This window comes from Pinus tabuliformis, chromosome 7, assembly GCF_031772625.1.
Source record: "Pinus tabuliformis cultivar Carrire ecotype Pingquan chromosome 7, CPIR1, whole genome shotgun sequence".
In the NCBI taxonomy this organism is placed as follows: Eukaryota; Viridiplantae; Streptophyta; class Pinopsida; order Pinales; family Pinaceae; genus Pinus; species Pinus tabuliformis.
This window is the reverse complement of record NC_142293.1, coordinates 6099182-6117926: the sequence shown is the minus strand read 5'-3', so window position 1 is coordinate 6117926 and position 18745 is coordinate 6099182. Positions and strand designations below refer to the sequence as shown.

General features: G+C 37.6%; 1 protein-coding gene across 2 annotated transcripts; it reads left to right on the top strand.

The window, feature by feature from the left end:
* Nucleotides 1-12143: 12143 nt before the first annotated feature.
* LOC149244865 (uncharacterized) lies at nucleotides 12144-17597 on the top strand. Of its 2 annotated transcripts, XM_089457578.1 has the most exons (5): nucleotides 12144-12338; nucleotides 14095-14182; nucleotides 14343-14507; nucleotides 16570-16662; nucleotides 16786-17597. In XM_089457578.1, the coding sequence occupies exons 3-5, from the start codon at nucleotides 14371-14373 to the stop codon at nucleotides 17297-17299; spliced, it is 744 nt and encodes a 247-aa protein (XP_089313704.1). In that variant the 5' UTR covers nucleotides 12144-12338; nucleotides 14095-14182; nucleotides 14343-14370; the 3' UTR covers nucleotides 17300-17597. The 2 variants fall into 2 exon arrangements, with proteins under 2 accessions (XP_089313704.1, XP_089313703.1); XM_089457577.1 differs by lacking the exon at nucleotides 14095-14182 and having other exon boundaries at nucleotides 12146-12338.
* Nucleotides 17598-18745: the final 1148 nt, after the last annotated feature.

The following is an 18745-nucleotide window of genomic DNA, read 5'->3' as shown; positions in this document are numbered from 1 at the left end:
AGATTGGACTGAACCAAATCTTTCTTTCAGCCAATAACCCCCATGTCATATTCCTAGCATGAATGTGGGATCTCATGGGACAGACCAATCCATAAAAAACCAAGGGAATCCAAAGGTTAGACCACCTCCACCCTCACCATATCGTGATCTCACCTAAACCAGTCCCAAGATCACAAAAACAACCGATCTTCGATGCCTCAGAATTCCTTCACCATCCCTGAAGGAATTTTCTTGTCTCCACCCACCTGTTGAGGGCTTCTCGGAGAAGACCATCTCCACCCCCAACCCTTAGGATCTTCCTGAGACCACCTCACCCGAATCCGAAACCTTTTGATAATCTAGATATCAACTGAAAAAGAATCCCATCACACCATGGCTATCCGGAAATAGAAAGGTAAGGCTAAAAACCATCATCAAAACCTGACAAAATCCATGCCACCAATGACCATGAAATCAACACACACATGCACATACCACGCATGCCAAAACCTACTAGGAAATCATACACGCAACCTATTACGTGCAAGTATTCCTAATGAAGCTTCTTGTTCCAACCTTTCCTTTCTTGATCCTTACTTTCTTTTGCTTTCCTTGTCCTTCCTTTTCCTTCCTTTGCTTGCTTGCTTTCCTTCTCCTCTAGGTCCTTCTCGTCTCCGAAAAGAAATTCTGCAAATGAATTGACAAAAAGGCTACAAATTGATGCTCTGATGTCTTTTTATTATTGATGCCTCTAATTTCTTCATTTCTCCTCTATTTTCCTTCAATTTGTCCTCACATGCAATCTATGACCTTTCACCTCCCTTTTCTCCCATTTTCCTTTATTTTCATGAATAAAATGCCAATAATACCCTTTTTCCTTTTCAAAGCCTTTACAATTGCCTTTGCCAACTACCCCTTAGCCATAATACACAACGAGTGATGCCCACTAGGATATTTTGCCCAGCATTCAACTTGGAATAAGTGTCCCACGACCTTGGGTCTTATTTTGCCTTTATTAACTTTATTACATGGAACTTTAATTCGGGGTTGTTACATCTTCCCACTTGATTCCTCATAAGAACAAGAACCTCTTCATGCATTCACCTGCATAAGCAATCATTCCTCCATAAGCATGATCTTTAATGACCTTGTTAGACAACGACATACATACATACATGTATACATATATAGACATCAACATAATCATGATGACGACATAAGGTCTAGGTTAAGAGAACTCTCTTTATCCATGCACAACATGCACATTATTACAAATAACAATTCCCAACTTAGCTAAGGCATCTGTTACCTTAAGCCCATTTACTTTAACTTTCTTGTTACCTTTCTCATGATTGTCCTACCATTTTCCATTTACCTCGATGGACCCAACCAACCCAACTGGTTGTCATGTTCTTGCCTGTTGTTGCCCTTTATTCATACACCGGGTTTCATCCTTGTCTTTCATCACCTGTTGGGTACCACAAAGATCTCCCCGTGCTCCATTAAATTTCCTTTTTCCCAACCAATTCCCAAGACCCTCAAAACATAAAAGGCAAGAACAAAGGAAAACAAGAAGAAAACCATGGAAACTAACAACAATACAACACTAAAATCAAAGTGGCATGGCCATGCACTAGACACAATTGAAACCACAAATCAAGCACAAACAAATCACAAAACATTGAAAGCAAAAGACTTTTAATAGACGCCATGACTCAACCCCAATGGTTTCACAGTGCTTCCAAGGATTCATGAGTGAAAGCTCAACCTGAGCCTTCTTCAAGATCTATGGTAGTATCTTTTGCCATGTGATTCCCTACATCACACAACATTAGCTCATTCTTTTATTCATGCATTTACAAGATAAGAACTCAACCCCTTATCTCAAATATCAACCTTGAGATAACAACCTAAAAAATACATATTCATGAATATAACACATATCCACATAATGTCAGTCAAAATTAGGGTTAAGAAAACTTTTTGTATTCATGCAAAGCACTCATTCATTTGGAATTACGGTTTCCAAACATAGCCAAAGGTATTCTCACCCAATTCCTTTCTTTTACCTTTTTATCTTGTTGCAATTGAGTCTTATTATGTGCTATCACATTCACCCAACTGTTAGTTATATACACAAATCAACTATTACCTTTGTTGTACCTTTGAGATAGTAGTAGGTCAGGCTACCAATGCCAGAGCATCTAAAATAATTGTTTTTCAGGTTTTTGTTTTAAGTTTTTAGAAGACCAATGAATGAAGAAAAATGATAGGATAAGCAAAGGGTAAGTAGAGAAAGGTTGCATAAGTTTAATGATTGATTGGACAAAATGTACATTTATCATGTTTCCATGCTCATGATGCAGATACACGAAGAAAATGAAGGTTTACAAAGTCAATTTATTAACCTCCCTCATCCTTATTCATTCCTATATTCACTAATTTCCCCTTTCTACCTTCATTCAGTTCATAATCATTCATTTCCATTAAAAATCCCTTTTCCTATGGTAAAAAACCCTTTTTACCATGTAAATTCCCTTTCTATCCAAAAAACCCATAAAAATACCTTTACCCTAAGTATAAATGCTATATGAAAAGTCAAAACATTCATAAAAGGCATTATATTTAGTGTTATTCCTCTTTTCCACTATATTTCATATTAACATTGACTTATGTATTAAATCCTTAAGAATTCCCCTTTCCCGTATATAATAGCTCCTTTAATATAATATCCGAAAACCCTTAGTTTTGTTTAAAAACTATATATTATACACAAATATCACATCGGCGGAACCACGGGCCTTTAAAAATGCATATACCATAGTTTTATAATAAAACTATGTATTATATAAATATCGCATCGCAAATGTTGAAGGATCGCAACCTTTCATATGAATGCACCTTTCCTCGATTGCGATATGCGATATGTCATAGCCCCGGACCCGACGCTATATATATCACAGTTTATTCCCATATCGCATCTGTTCCCATCGCAAAGTCCCGCTTATAACACATAACCCTTCGCCATTGCGAAATGTGATGCGTGATAAGCCACGGACCCGACGCTGTATATATTCCAGTTTACCGCTACATCGCATCCGCCTATTGTCACAAGCCCTGACCAAAACCATTACTCCCCACCATTCCGATAGCGATATGCGATTAACCTCGGACCTGATATCTTTATCCGCCTGATTCCATTAAATTTCAAATCCGCCATGTATTGTTTTGCAATGATTTTTTGTGTTAAATCGATTTTCGATTTAAACATAGAAATGACCCAAAACCTCCATTTAAGTTGCTAATCACTGCTTTAAAACATGATTAAGCCATTCCTACCTTTATTAATCCCTCCGTACTCTTTCTGCCACTGTTCATTTTTTCGCCTGATAGTTCAAAAGCAAGATTGTTTTTCTCCATTTAAACAAACAACACCATTTGCTCTATTTGCCTGTTTTAACACAGTGCAGCCCAATAATGCCTCTGCGACCCATTTAAGCCATCATTTAGCCTCCGATATGCCCCAGACTTCTTTCGATAACCTTTCAAGCTCAGCAGAGCCATCACGACCTCCTCTGTTGCCATATTTTTCTTAATGAGTTATGTGTTTTGCAGGTAAGAAGACTATTGTTTCAGGCTTATAAACAAAAAGCCTGTGAAACAGTTTGAAGACTAAATATGAATATTTACTGTTGAAAAACACAGTAAAACCTAAAATGCACAGTCAAATCTACTCAGCAGGGTTAAAAGAGATTCACAGAGTTTAAACATATTAGTAAAAGGCTAAATGAAGCAAATCTGCCAGCGTAAAGGATTCAAACAATATATCAACATAAAGGGGAAAAATATCATACAAATGAAGCCAACACAGCCTGAATAAAAGGGGACAGCAAGAAGCAGTTCAATAGCTGCCCCTATCTTCTTGCCATGAAGATCTTTTCCTTTCCTTGAATAAATCTTAAACAGTTTTAAGATATTTGTAGTTTTATTATTGTATAAATAACTCTCTTCTTGAGATGTTATGGGTTCGGAGTTCAAGATTCATAGCTCACTGCTTGTAAAAGTCTTTGACTGTTTATACTACTTTGAACCTGGAAGCCACCTTTGAAAGAAGCTTTTGCAGACACTTGATGTAATCGGTCTTTCTGGAACCTTAATACAAAGCAAAGGATTCTGAATATGGTCTTGCACAGTTTGTGTTATCATGTAAGCTTTTCCAGTTTTTCAATCATTATTGTATTTCTTCATATGCTTATGACTTGCAGAGATATCTGGGTAGGAACAAATAGAGTTTCAATTGATTTCTATAAGCTCTTGAAGTGATCATCTATTAAGAGATTGGATTAATGCAATTGTTTGTGTAGCTAATCCCCTCTAATCAATAAATCATCAACATCTTGTGTAAGCATTAAGTACACTGCCTTGAACCTTTGGAACGTAGTTTAGAAGGTTTTCCAACTTGTGATTGTTCTGTTTTACAGTATGGAAACTACGATAATCATATTTTTTGTTGTCTTCTACTCACCACTATTTTAATATATATCACTATGTAATGCTTTATAGCAGCCCTTTGTTGAAGTATTAATACACCCCAAAGGATTAATTACTTCAATTCTACATATGTCTTCATTCATTGGTCTTCCAAAAACTTAAAACAAAAACCCCCAAAACAATTATTTTAGATGCTCTGACATTGGTAGCCTGACCTACTACTATCTCAAAGGTACAACATCAGACTGGCGCCGTTGCCGGGGATTCGAATTTCAATTAAGTTTCCCTTGGGATAACGATAATTAAGTTTCCCTTGGGATAACGATATTCATTCATTTTTTCCCTTTAAAGGTGATTAAAAGTTTAGAAAGGTTAAAATCATTCACCTTGGCGACTCCACACTCCCAAGCTGGCACCTTATAAACATACCAAATCTCATTCAGAAGCTGACATAGTTAAACCTCTGTTTGATCCTGAAAGGCTTCTGAGAAAAGCCATTTCTAAAAGGGGACACCACCAACCATCTTCTTCTTCCTCTTCAGTCCTACAGTGTGAAGATTTAGAATCATTTTACCCCTATAGTGATATCCCATATGATCCTGATTACTCCCATGTATCTCCTAGGGTTGCTGAACTTCTAAACAGAGGAGTTGATTTTAAGTCAACCTACCTTATTCATTCATTAGAATCTCATCCAGTACCCAAACTACCACCAGGATCACCTAAAACTGAATCTGATTTGGGTGTTAATCTTCCTAAATATAAACCCACAAATTTCATATCCCCTACCATCTATCATTTCCCTTCCATTTTTTATCAACTTGAAGCTTCTTCTTCTGAACAACTTGAAGAAACCTTTTCTATATATACCAATCCTCTCTTTGAATCAAAAGAAGGTAATTCTTTATAGGTCACAAAGCTAGTTCTTAAGACTCATTTGAAGTTTTTCAGGAGATCTCCTCCTCCTTCACCGGCAACTAGTTCACCAACCCCTAAAGCACCATCTCCTTCCTCTATTTCTTCTTCATCCTCTACATCCACACAAACACCTCATACTCCACCACAACCTCATACACCACCTGCTGTCATGGCTTTCTGACCAATTGTACAGGCTAGATATGCTACCCTAGTCTTACCTAATAACCTTGATGCATTCCCACCTGGATACTTAAAATACCTTCCCAAGTACAATGGCGAAACTGGTCCCTCAGTTGAGGACCATATTCAAGCTTTCCTAGACTTTGCAGACAATATGAATATTGAGCAAGAGAATGTTTATATGAGATTGTTTGTACAATCACTTGAAGGAAATGTGAGGATTTGGTTCAGGCAGTTACCAACAGCTACCATTAGAAATTGGGAAGAGCTTACAACCATATTCAAAAATCAATGGGGTGTGAAAAAGGATCCTCTTTACTTCCTCACAGAATTTGAAGAGCTTAAAAGGAACTTCGGTGAACCAGTAGCAGATTTTATCAAAAGATTCAACAAACTCTATCACAAAATGCTTGCTGATTGTAAGCCCCCTGTAGCAGCAACTAAATCTAGATTTTCTAAAGCTTTCGATGATGACTTTGCAGTTATGCTACATGAGAGAACTTCAAGAACTCATGAAGATATGCAAATAAATGTTATAGAAGTAGAAGCAAATAGGGCAGGCTCAACTTCTTTAAAACTTAAGGAAGAAAAGGCCCAAAGAAAGCTTAAATATGTTCAAGAAGCCTCGAGTTCCTCTAAGACTAAATTAGAAGACTCAAAAATAGATGAAATAACATCTCTTCTTAGAAACCTATCAAATAGGGTTTCAAAGATTGAGACCCAACCTAGGACTATAGAACAAACAATTGCTAGACCTCAAAACCAAATTCAAGGCCAGTATAAAAGAAACCAACCACTACAAATTCTTCAGAGACCTACCAATGATCAACAAGTTCCTACACCTCTATTAATAAATGACCAACAACTTGATGATAATACTATGACAATTACTGAAGATATTAATAGTATGGATTCTTCTTCTTCCAATCAAACAACCATCACTCCTCTCTCACAACAGAATCAGGTTCAAGAAGATTAGGAAGCTGCACAGGTATCTAAATATCATGCTTTTTCTGAATTTTTAATTGCAGAATTAAACAAAATGCATGATCTTAGGCCTAGGCCTAGTCCTGGGAGACCTCCAAAGGAAACTCCAATCATTGAACCACGTACCAAAACTGCTGAAGCTCAAACAACTCTTATTCAACCATTAGATCAATCAAATGATGCTACCCAAGCTGGTAAAAACATTTGACTGCATTTAATGTATGAAAAATCTGCAACTATTCACACATGTCAGCCACAGTAGACATTTGTGGTGATGATCTTGAAATTGTGATGTTGAAAATTGTTCCACAGTAGACATTTTTATTGTTGACGTTTCGAGTCTAAACAAAGACCCATCGTTAGGACAAAGGTTGAGAAGAAGCAAATGAAAAATGTATAATAAATAGAGAGCATGCAATGAAAAAATGGCATTTTCATGTAAGCATTTCTTCAAACACTTTACATGCAAACTAATATAAAACTCGTTGCATATAAATAAGCATATATTAGCTACAACAATACTATTACATATCACTACTATCCCTAACCACAAACAACATACTCATTGGGGCATTTTATCAAACAATTTGTATGCAATGGATCATCGAACCATTTGAGCATTTCATCAAACACTTTGCATGCAAACTAATATGGCAAATGATTCAATGCATATATCCTAAATTACAACAATACAAGTTATGGAAATTGAACCATATGATTAGTGGGAGTCTCCCTCACTGTGGTTCAATTCTAAACTTCTGAAATTTTATAGATGAAATGTTATAAAAAAATTACCAACGCAGTCCTATTTGGTGCACAATTTTAGGAGCATTCAAGAAGCTCGACTTCCACTAGTCATATATCCTAAAATATAGCGACCCAATGTCTGAAATTTTTATCACAAAATTAGTGGGATTTCCCCTCACCGTGGACAAATTTCACCTCCTGATACCACTCAAAAGAAAAGTGATAACATAAATTCCAACGTGACTTGTTTGAGGCCTGATTTTAGGAGCAATCAAAAGGCCTGACTTCCTCTGCTCATATCTCCTAAAAGATCGCGACCCAATATCTGAAATTTCTTTCACATGATCAACAAGATTTCCCCTCAATGTGGATAATTTTTAAGTTTCTGGAACCTAATAAAAGACAATTTATGACAGAAATACCAACATGACCTGTTAAATATGCAAGATAATTTATGACAGAAATACCAACATGACCTATTTAAAGATGCATTTAGGAGGGTCATCTTCCTCATATCATAATTCCTAAAATATTGTGAACCAATATCTAAGATTGTAACCACAATATTAGTGGGATTTACCCTCAATGTGGACACATTTTTAGCTTCTAAAACTCCATAAAAGAATATTTATAATGAAAATGAATTCAATTATACTCATTATCCATTTTGTTAGAAAATTATATATTACGGAGCAATGGAACACATAAAATATTGCAAAAATATAAACACAGAAAATGCACAAAACAAGAGAGACACAGATATACGTGGTTCACCCAGTTTGGGCTACGTCCACCTCGAACAGCCAGTCCTTCCTTTCTATTATCCAGCAAAATGAAGAGACACAACCTACAGCAAATCTGTTGTAATATCCTCTATTTTCTCTCACAATCTCACCTCTCTGTTTCTCGCTCACACTAAATACACATCTATCACACAACCTCAAATACAATACCCTCATACAAAGAGAGAGGTTGCCTTCTAGGGAAAAAAACCTAAACAAACATAAGTTCTACCGTCAGATCATCCGCCTAATGAACGGCCCAGATTGACTAGAAATTAATATACTTTTACAAGGCAATTTTACATTTATTTTTGGCTTCGGGGGCGCTGCCCCAGAGCCCCCGCTGGGGACCGCTGGCCCCCAGACCCCCAGCCGGGGGGGATGGGCCCCCCCGCGTGGAGGGGTGTACAAAACTTCCTGGGGTATACATCCGGCTGAAACAAAGACCTCTGAACAATCATGCTCCACACACAACACATTTGTTCTTCATTTCATTTATGATAAGCCCATCCAGTCCAAGTGTTTGAACTTGGAAGCTCTGATACCACTCTGTAACCCCCCACCCCACATTTACCCATTTTAAAATACTTACTAGGGTAGATATGAGCTAAGAGATACTATGCATAACCCAACTTCCAAGATGCAGTTATGGAAATGGGGTCTAACTTGCCAACACATACTATTCATTTTTACAAACACTTTGCGTACACAGTACCTGTAAGTCATGGATGCATAGTTTGGTCACTGTTTAAATTAGTTTCATCAGATGTTAATCAAGAAGGATTGTTTCCCTCTCATACTTGCTAAAAAAACACATATTAGCTCATGCATCCATATAAAATAACCAAGAGCCTGTCAAACCATGAATTAGATCTAGATCAAGAGCACATCATATAATAATAAATACACCATGCATGTAGCATATACTTAACCAACAATAAAGCCATGAAAAACCAGTCATGTAAAAAATAGTAAATTAACAATTATGCTCATTGATCATCAATAAAGAATAACACATATTAACATATGTAAAGTACCAACCAAGTCAAGGACTTCCACGTACCACCCGACCATAGATTGGGTTGAACCAAATATTTCTTTCAGCCAATCATCCCCATGCCATATTCCAAGCATGAATGTGGGATCTCATGGAATAAACCAAGACAAAACCAACCAAGGCTTCTAGAGGCCAAAACACCTCAACTCTCAACCAACGATTCCACCTCACGGTCGAACATTAGTATCACCAACCATATTGGTCTCTACCCATGCTGTCCAAGGCTCCAAGAATTAGTAACTCAACCCACAACCTTCCAAGGCTCTAGAGCATTTGTCCAACCTAGCTCCAGGGACTAGTAACTCAAACCACCAAGGGCTCCAGAGCATTTGTCCCAACCTAGGCTCCAAGACTAGTAACTCAACCCAAGTTGTTCTAGGTCTTCCAGAGTGTTTGTTCCAACCCACAACCATAAGGAATTATGAGCACCAACAAGAAAAAAATCAAGTGGAAAAACCCACAACACCATGGCTATCTAGGAAATGGAAAGGCAAGGCTAAAACCACTGTCAATCTAGGCAATCCTCCATGCCAGTGATAACACATAACTTGATAATCACATGCATATACCATGCATCCATCAATCAACAAGGAAACCACACATGTAACCTGTTACCTGCAAAACAATCTAGCTATAGTTGTTGATCTGCCTATTCCCTTGCGCTTTCCTGCTTTCCTTTGCCTTCTTTCTCCAAATTCAAATTATGCCAAAGTGCTTCAAGAATACTCTAAGTATGCAAGAGTATGAGAGAGAGTGAATGAATCGAGATCTCCAAATCTCGATTGACAAAAAACTGTGAACTGATTCCTCATAAGCTTTTTTATCACTGAGACCTCTATTTTCTTCATTTTCCTTCATTTTTCCTCTAATTTCACATGCTTGCAAATTTGTGTCTCTTCACCTTCCTTTTCTCTATTTTCCTTTATTTTCATAGACAAATGCTAAATATTGCCACTTTGCCTTTACCAATTTCCTTAGCCATAAATAAACCGGAAGTGACATCCACTAGGATGTTTTGCCCACCATTCAGCTTGGAACATGTGTCCCATGACCTTGGTCTTATATTTTTTTTACATGGAAAATCAACTAGGGGCTGTTACACCAATATCTGCTAAAACCACAATGACACGACTCCTACAACAATTCTAATTGCCCAAATATCTTCCCAATCAATTTGAACAACCCAAGGGATGATATTTCTTTCTTTGTACCATAGTCCATCAAGCAATCCCGACCCCCTTCAGGGATTCAACACAAATTGACTAGGAATCTCTTAGTTGGAGGCTTTAGGAAATCCATTGGTTTTCACATATAGTATTGTTGCCTCCTCTTGCAGCACCCAAAACTCTATGCTTTTTCTCACTTCTTACCATCTCCCCATCTACCCACATACTCTACTTGAATTTTCCTTTCCCATGCATGGTTGACTCTCATCATTCCTAAGGATGATTGTAACCATCCCATGCTATCATAACTAGGTGAGATGACTTTCCCACCAATCTCTTACACAAGTGTACTTAACTCCACACTTCATCAACTGGTTGAGATGGCTCTTCTACTAACCTCACACATGCATACCATGGTTAGGTTTTAATACGTCAAATGGGGATTAATAGCCAAAACCAAAATGATTTATGAAGGTGGCTTAAGACTCTAAGTACATGGGATTTTCCCTTGGACCACCACTTAGACAACCCTCGCCCCATAAACCACCATATGTGGTGGAATCATAGACCCATATGACATCATCCATGTCTATTTTCATTTTATTATTTTTCAATATACATTATTTACATCTTACATCATTTGGCTCATCACTATACATCGTATTTACAAACATACATTGCTAAAATGGGGATGAAAACTAGGGTGTTACAATGGTAAGTTATAATTTGGGAGGTCATGGGTTCAACAATAATTGTGCACAATGTGTGCAATCATTAGTATGAGCGTAAGGGGTTGATGGATTACAAAGCATGGTTGGACTATGGTATGAACATGTTGCATTGACACTATAACTATATTAGTAAATTAGTTGGGCTTAGGATATTGGTATTGGACACTTGCTACCAATGTGAAGATAATTTTTTAAATGATTTCCTCAAAACAAATTCTTATCCACATTATAATAGATCAAACTAATAATAGTGTAGGAAACATATGCCCTTTCATCCAAAAATATGAAAAGATATCCAATAAGAATTTCAAATAAGTCAAATTTTCATTATGAATAAAGTTTTGTGCATAACAAAAAAATGTTTTTAAAATTTTCCCATTTTAACCCATGAGGTGTATATCACTTGGTTTGTGTGGGGTTTAGTCCCCTCAAGTCTCATGTTCAAACCTCATGGGAAGGGGCTGAAGATGGAAGCCACTTTTGGGAGAATTAAAACTATCCTAAAGGGCATTGATGCCGAGCCTCACACAATTCTGGTGATAGCATCCCAATCATGGTGATAACATCTCATTGGTGAGTAGATCCTTCTTCCATCTAATATATGAGCTAACCTCTTGAGCCTCGCACAATTATGATGATAGCATCCCAACTCTAATGATAACATCTCATTGGTGAGTAGTTCCTTCTTCAATCCAATATACAAACTAGCCTTCCAAAATAAGTGAATCAATAAAATAAAATAAAATTCCCATTTTAATTAATTCAAAATATCACATATTCAATCAAAATTCCAGATCAATCAAAACTCTAACTAAATTGTTCAGCCAAATTTAAATGATCTCATATTAAAAAATAAAATTGGCTTAAGGAATTCATCCGAAGCATGTTTAGGTAAACCCCAAACAAAATAGCCGTAAAAGCGGCCTCGGCCGACCCGAGTTAGTGAATAAGTTAATGAGGTGAACTTGGGTTATAGGTAAACCCCAAACAAAATAGCCGTAAAAGCGGACTCGGCCGACCCGAGTTAGTGAATAAGTTAATGAGGTGAACTTGGGTCCCGAGTTAACGTATAAAGAAATAAGAACGTTAAAACAATTATAACCATTAGCGATAATATCTTCCGTTTCAAGTGAACACTCACGCCGAAGCCGTCAGGACCTTTGGTTATAAGGGTGTTGTAATTCTAAACCCTACTTGGTGTATTCTCAGAGGTTGAAGCTAAGGGGAGCGTCCGCTCGAGGTACGCGAGGCACCTACGCAGCGGCATTCGAACTCTCGACCCATACATCAGATTTCACAGGTAAGCGTTTGTTTTTCCCTACTCTCATCTAGAGTTCTTTTTTAGGCTAGGGCAGGGATGGGGAGGTTTTTATGATTGTATTCATGGTTTTATGTTTCTTTTAAGTATATCTTGAGTTTGATCTCAAATGTTAGTGAAGGTACCGTCTTTCTACAAGCTTTGCACTGGGTCGATTCATTTCTGAACCAGCCATCGAGATTGTGAGAAGCCTCGAGGCATTTTCTAGGGGTTCCAAAATTTCGTTTTATTAAAGTGATATTGAAACCTTTTTTTATTCCCCCCTAGGGTTGCCAGAAATTTGGGGCCATCGTTTAGAATCATCCGAGCGTGACTTGATGCGCGATAGAACACGATTTTTCCATTCTTAGGAACGCTATTAGTGTAGCCTAGTTAACTTATTTATTTGGACCTTGTTTGACATAGAAGGATTATACGGCTATTATTTGGATTTGCACTGGAATAAGAGAGAATGCTTGCTCACTCGCTGTTGACGACATGTGTTGGGCCGTTGTTGTTGTGACTGTTAGTACTGAAATGGGGAGCTATAGGGTTAATTAGTGCATTGGATTGCTACAGGGTGCTATCCAATGCTGTAAAATCGGCAGTGGTCCTAAAAATAAACATTCCGAAAAGAGGGAAAAATTGAAATTAGGGGCAAAACTCACTTCCCCACTTCGAGCCCCTTTTCCCCCTTTCAGTGTCGATCTTTCATTACTTATCTGTTCATTCTTTTGTATCGACAGTTGATAAGCAATTCTGAAAGCAGTGGTGATGACACCTTCCAATACGACAATTTTGCTCATTATATTTGCAACTTGTTATATTTAAGTTGATTGCAGAGGCTTAACTTTTAGGTTTGAATACAGAATGATAGGCAGAATGTCGTGATCGGAGTTAGAAAATGAATTTCCTTTCTAATCAACTGGTTATAAGAGTCATTGAAAGGGATGGGTGCCACTAACGGTGGGAAACAATGGAGAGTTTGACAATTCGTAGACATTTAATGCGTATATCCAGTTTTGTTAGATAGAACAACGAGATGATTGTGGGTAAATTTAAAGGTTCAAAATCCGATCTTAATGCTTTTAAGAATGTTGGTAGAACATTGTGCTCGCATTAATTGGAAAGTGAACAGCAAAGGGTGGGGGTGGGGGAGGGGGAGGGGGGCGATTGGACACATACTTGTGTAACATTGTTAATCCGAAGGAATTTAGTTTTCTCTGTTAATCCATGTCTTGACCGATTTAAGTTTCATTTGATTTTGCTGCTTTTCTTATCGTTTTTTATTTCATCCAATAGTTATCAAACAGTTTATCTTGTATGCCCTTTCAAGATTCAATTTAAGGTGATTTTGCAACCGGAAAGCTCTTGGAGTGGCTGCCTTCATGTTTAAGTACTTATTGCATGATTCTCTCATTGTATATAAAGGGATTAATTTCAATGTTTTATTGGTTAGTTTAAGGCTCGAAATAGTTTCCACTTCAAAGTTTCTTAGTATAATGCATTTTTGGTTACTGAAAATTGTTGAAAGTGTGTTGCCAGTAATTTTCATTTTCCATAGCAAGTTTCTTGGATGTGAATGGTAATTACAGTATTATGGATTGGAGATGGTTGGATTTTGTTGGATGGTGGTCCAACTCTTTTGGGGTTTTAAATTGCCAGTTGCACTAGTTATTTGTTCTGTGCAAAGGAGCGGAGGGTTAGTGCATCCTGGTTTTAAAAATCATATCTGATACAATTGGGTTTGAGATTCTAGGTGGTTTGATTGCATCTTGAAGCACATTTTGAAGTGATCACTTAAGTTTGCAGAGGTTTCTTAGGGTTGTTTTTTCCATTTGCAGAGGGTAAGTTATGGTTGGAGATTTTTGTTGCATTCTGTTGTTGAAGTCAGAGGAAACTAAACACAAGAAATATAGTGGTGGAAAAATGGAAGGAATGCTCCTAACTGTACATAGTTTGGAGAAGTATTTATGAGCTCTTTCTGAAAGTCTGGTTTTGTGTCAGTGACCCTTGAATACAGGTAAGCGTAAGGATGAATTTTGACAATGGAGGATCACGGAGGGGACGACGCATTCAGAGTGATGTAGTAGGGAGACGCACATTTCGTCGCAGCGAGCCTTATAGACTATACCCTAATGATAGGAATGGATATGGTCCCAGGTCTTCCAGGTGAACATTAAATTCCTCTTAACATACTGTGTAGAAAGAAGATAAGAGAATTTTAACTGAACGTGGAGGGAACATTCCCAAAGGAGTAATCTTGTCTATGATGTATGTTATTACTATAATTTTTGGATGGTTAAAGTAAAACAGATGCATAGAGGAGTGTGGCATATCTAATTCTTCTTCACTCTGGTGTAGAAAGGTGGTGTTGTTGAGGGGAACTTAAATATTGGGGGGGGGTGGAATATTCTGAAACTTTAAAAGGAGTGAGCTGATATTGATATGAGATGTATTTGCTATTGTAATGAGTAGTATGAACTTTGAAGTATAGCAGATTTATCGTAGGCCTTTGATACAAATTTATCTTACAGAGGGAAATGACTGATAATGCAGAAAACACAGCTCATTAACATGGTGGGTTGGGAACTATAATCCTCACTTTAGAACTACTTATCTGGATGTTTCACCGTGGTGTGTGGAGTCCACCAAAAGGCTTTGTGGTGGACCGCGTAGCTGAAAGGCCCTTGTTGGTTGGCCTGAAACAGTCTTCCCCTGAGGTGCATGATCCTTGTTGCCCCTCTTGTGCTGTCTTCCAACTGGCTGTCCTGAAACACTGTGGGCCATCTCCATTCTTCTAATAGCAAACCATTCCACATGTGGCTGTAAGCTGTGCAGTCGATTATGAAGTGTTGCTTTGCTTCCTCTTAGTAGCATATCTACCAAGTCCAGCAATTTCAATCTTCCTAAGATTTTTTCCACCTTTGTGACTCACACCATAACCTGTGTGAGATTGACTTGAGTTGAGTCAGGACATGGAGATGTTTCTCTACATGGCATGTTGATTTGAGGTATTCTTGCACCTTTAGTCTCACCTGTTGGGTTGATCTGATCAAATAGTCTTGCTGTTTTTCACTCCGTTTCTCTTTCCCCACCTTTGTCACTTCAGCTCCTCATTGCATCGCTAGTCTTCTTCCTCAATGTCCCAACTGTAGCCATTTTGTGTTGTTTCAAATAGGGACCTGATCATACCCTTTTTGGGTTTCAAATAAAATTGATATTTTGTGATTGTCTGACTTCCAGTTCCCCTTAGTCTTTTTCCAAGCAAATCACAAATCTTGCAGCAAATAGTAGTGTTGATTTGGCTTACATTCTATTAACTACAATTTGATTTTTCCAATGTAAAGAATAGCCCACTAGCTAATGGATAAAAATAACATAATGCTTGACTGGTGATTGATTACTATTAGACATCGGTGATGAATGACATTGTAGATGGATACTTAGACTGTTGTCATTAACAGTACGCAGTCTATCACAGGGTCCAATACATGTATGGGGGGTGGTGGCAAGAGATGCAATTAAAATTCTTATTGAGATTGTTGACTTTTTACCTAATTCTAGCTATATTAATTATCTCTTGCTTGCATGTTTAGATGTTTGGATGTAATATGTTTAGATGTTTGGATGTAATTCTGAATGTTTTTTTGCCTCCATATAACTTGAAGCTACCTGCCTTTTTTCCATGTAACCAAGCACCCTACCCTCCAGCCCATAGGCAAGGATGTTCATTACAACAAACAATCAACTCGACATGAGTTCAACTTGTCACTCGTGGGAATTAAACTTGGGGGGAGTAGGACATCCATTCCTCCCAACCACCTGAGATACCCAATTGACATATCTTTATGTTACTTGTTTATACTAGAGAATTCTTTCTATTTTCCCTCAGCCATTGGAATGGATGGAATAAACATTTGAAATATTTTTATTCGTGTCTTTTGCTTCATCTATCTGAAGATATATAATTTTGAACTTGGACACTAATTTCTTTCATCTATCTGGAGATGTATAATTTTGAACTTGGACACTGATTTCTTGAATAGTAACGTTTGTATCAATATACCATATGCTCTTGGAGGATTCATCATTTAATTGGAAGATAACTTCTGCTGTTGGGAACCTTTGTTCCACATTTTGTATACTGTATTAGGTTTGGGGCATAATCAAGGTGGGCTTTATCTACTTTTTAGTTCGTTTGGTTCTGAACATTTCTGCTTCGCTCTTTCAGGCCTATTGAGCTTTGTAACAACTGCAAGCGAACAGGGCACTATGCACGAGAGTGTCCAAATGCTTCTGTATGCAACAACTGTGGAGTTTCAGGGTATGCTATATTATTATTTGATCATGTTTTCGTTGGGCAGAAAGAAAACAAGCTTCGACACGGAAAGAAAAGGCATGTGGAGGCCCTAATTTGTTTTTTATTTTTTGTTTTTTCTCATGACAGGCACATTGCATCGAAGTGTCCAAAAGAGCAATTATGCAGGAATTGCAAGAAGCCTGGTCATCTTGCAGCTGATTGCCGCAATGAGCCTGTCTGTAACATGTGTGGTAAAACAGGTCACATGGCAAAGGAATGTTCTGCTCATGAGCTAGGACTTCCAAAATCAGCACTCTGCAAGAAGTGCTATTTGCCTGGGCATATTATGGCAGACTGTCCTAATGATAAGGCCTGCAATAATTGTCGCCAGACTGGCCACTTGGCTCGAGATTGTATGAATAGCCCGGTTTGCAATGGCTGTGGTGAACCTGGTCATCTTGTCAGGGACTGCCCCCGTGTTCAAAGCCCTCCTAGAATTATGGCACCACGTGGAGGGTTTGAAACACGTGGAGGTTTTGAAGCACGTGGAGGGTTTGATGATTTCAAGATAATTTACTGCCATGTCTGTGGGGGTCGTGGACATCTCTCTATAGACTGTCCTTCAGATCCTCTGTTTATGCGTGGTGGCTTCCGACGTTGAGAACTTCTGAACTGCTGTACAAATTGGGGAAGTCACAAGATGAAGCTTAGTTTCAGTCTTCGGGTGAAGTCGCGGTCTTAATTTTCCAGCCACTTTATACTAGTGTGATTTAGTTTGCCGAATTTATATTAATATTGGCAGTAGATTACTTTATTTCTTTTTAGTGCAAGTGTAAGACTAGTCTGTTACTAAATGCCAGGAAATTAAACTATTTGAAAGTTTTCTGCCGGCTTCAACCACAACTATGAATTTTGATAATGATACTGGAGAATTAAGGCGACAAAACATGAACCTTTTATGTCTGCTTTCTGAAGATTTTCTAAATTTGTATGGAATGCATGATTTGCGTTTTTAAAGTATGTTTTAAGTTCACATGTTAAAGTAGATGGGCCAGGTGGTTCTCACAGGTCTTTGTTTTTAGAGTCGATGCCATATACTGCATCTCCTTTCGAAATATTTTGAATGTTTTCAAGATATTTGTTCATGTAGCAAACCATGTTTCTAGCTTATGCTCTTGAATTGAACTATTTTGACTGTCTATTTCTATAGATTGTTATAAAGCAATTTAATAAAGCAATTTAACTGTTATAAATATTGTTTTAAAATCGTGATATTCACTGATGTTTTGTAGCAAACCATGTTTCTAGCTCGTGATATTCACTAAATAAGTCGTGATATTCACTTGTGCCACCTCCATGTGCTGCCACTTTGCCTTCCGAGTATCCAGTAATGAATTGAGTGCCATGATCATACCTTTGAGTATTCAGTTTTGAATTTTGTTTTTCATAAACATATTGTTTTTTGTTTGTTTGTTTGTTAAGTTGTTTGTGTTCCTTTTGGCTTGAGAAACCGTGATCCAAAGGCATCTAAGCTGTTAAAGTCACCTGGAGATTGCACCTGGCCCGGGCGTGCAACAGCCTCTATGAGGTTTGATCCTTGGTCGCCTTGCTGACGGACCCATCTTCAACTGGTTGTGCTAGGGGTTGATGTCATGATCATATTGTTGATGCTTCTTTGGTTGCATCAATTTTATTTTTCTCAGAAACATTTTCTGTATATGAAGGGAATTACTAAATAATTGTCAGGAGTAGGTACTGGGGCTCCTTTGACCCACAAAGAAAGGATGATTATTTACGAGTTTGGTGTTTTGGTGTTTGACTTTATTGTGATATTCAAATTAGATTATTATTTACTAAATAATTTTGAATGCCGTTTTAGCAATCAAATAATTTAGAGATACATTAAAAAAGTATTTATTGTTATTGACATTTGGATTCATTATGTTTGGATGTTTCAAAATCTGAAATACATGGGATATGATTTAGACAGACATAAGTGAGATTGAGAATGTTTAAAAAATTTCAATGAAGAAGTTGTCAATGTAAAGATTAAGATTTTTCATTTTTACCTTCTCCTTTGTAAAACATTTTCCGACGAGAGAAATTT

Coding starts and splice junctions, on each gene's coding strand:
- LOC149244865 (XM_089457578.1), top strand. CDS start 14,371: ATGAATTTTGACAATGGAGGATCACGGAGGGGACGACGCATTCAGAGT. Junction 14,508..16,569: donor TATGGTCCCAGGTCTTCCAG/GTGAACATTAAA, acceptor TCGCTCTTTCAG/GCCTATTGAGCTTTGTAACA. Junction 16,663..16,785: donor AACAACTGTGGAGTTTCAGG/GTATGCTATATT, acceptor TTCTCATGACAG/GCACATTGCATCGAAGTGTC.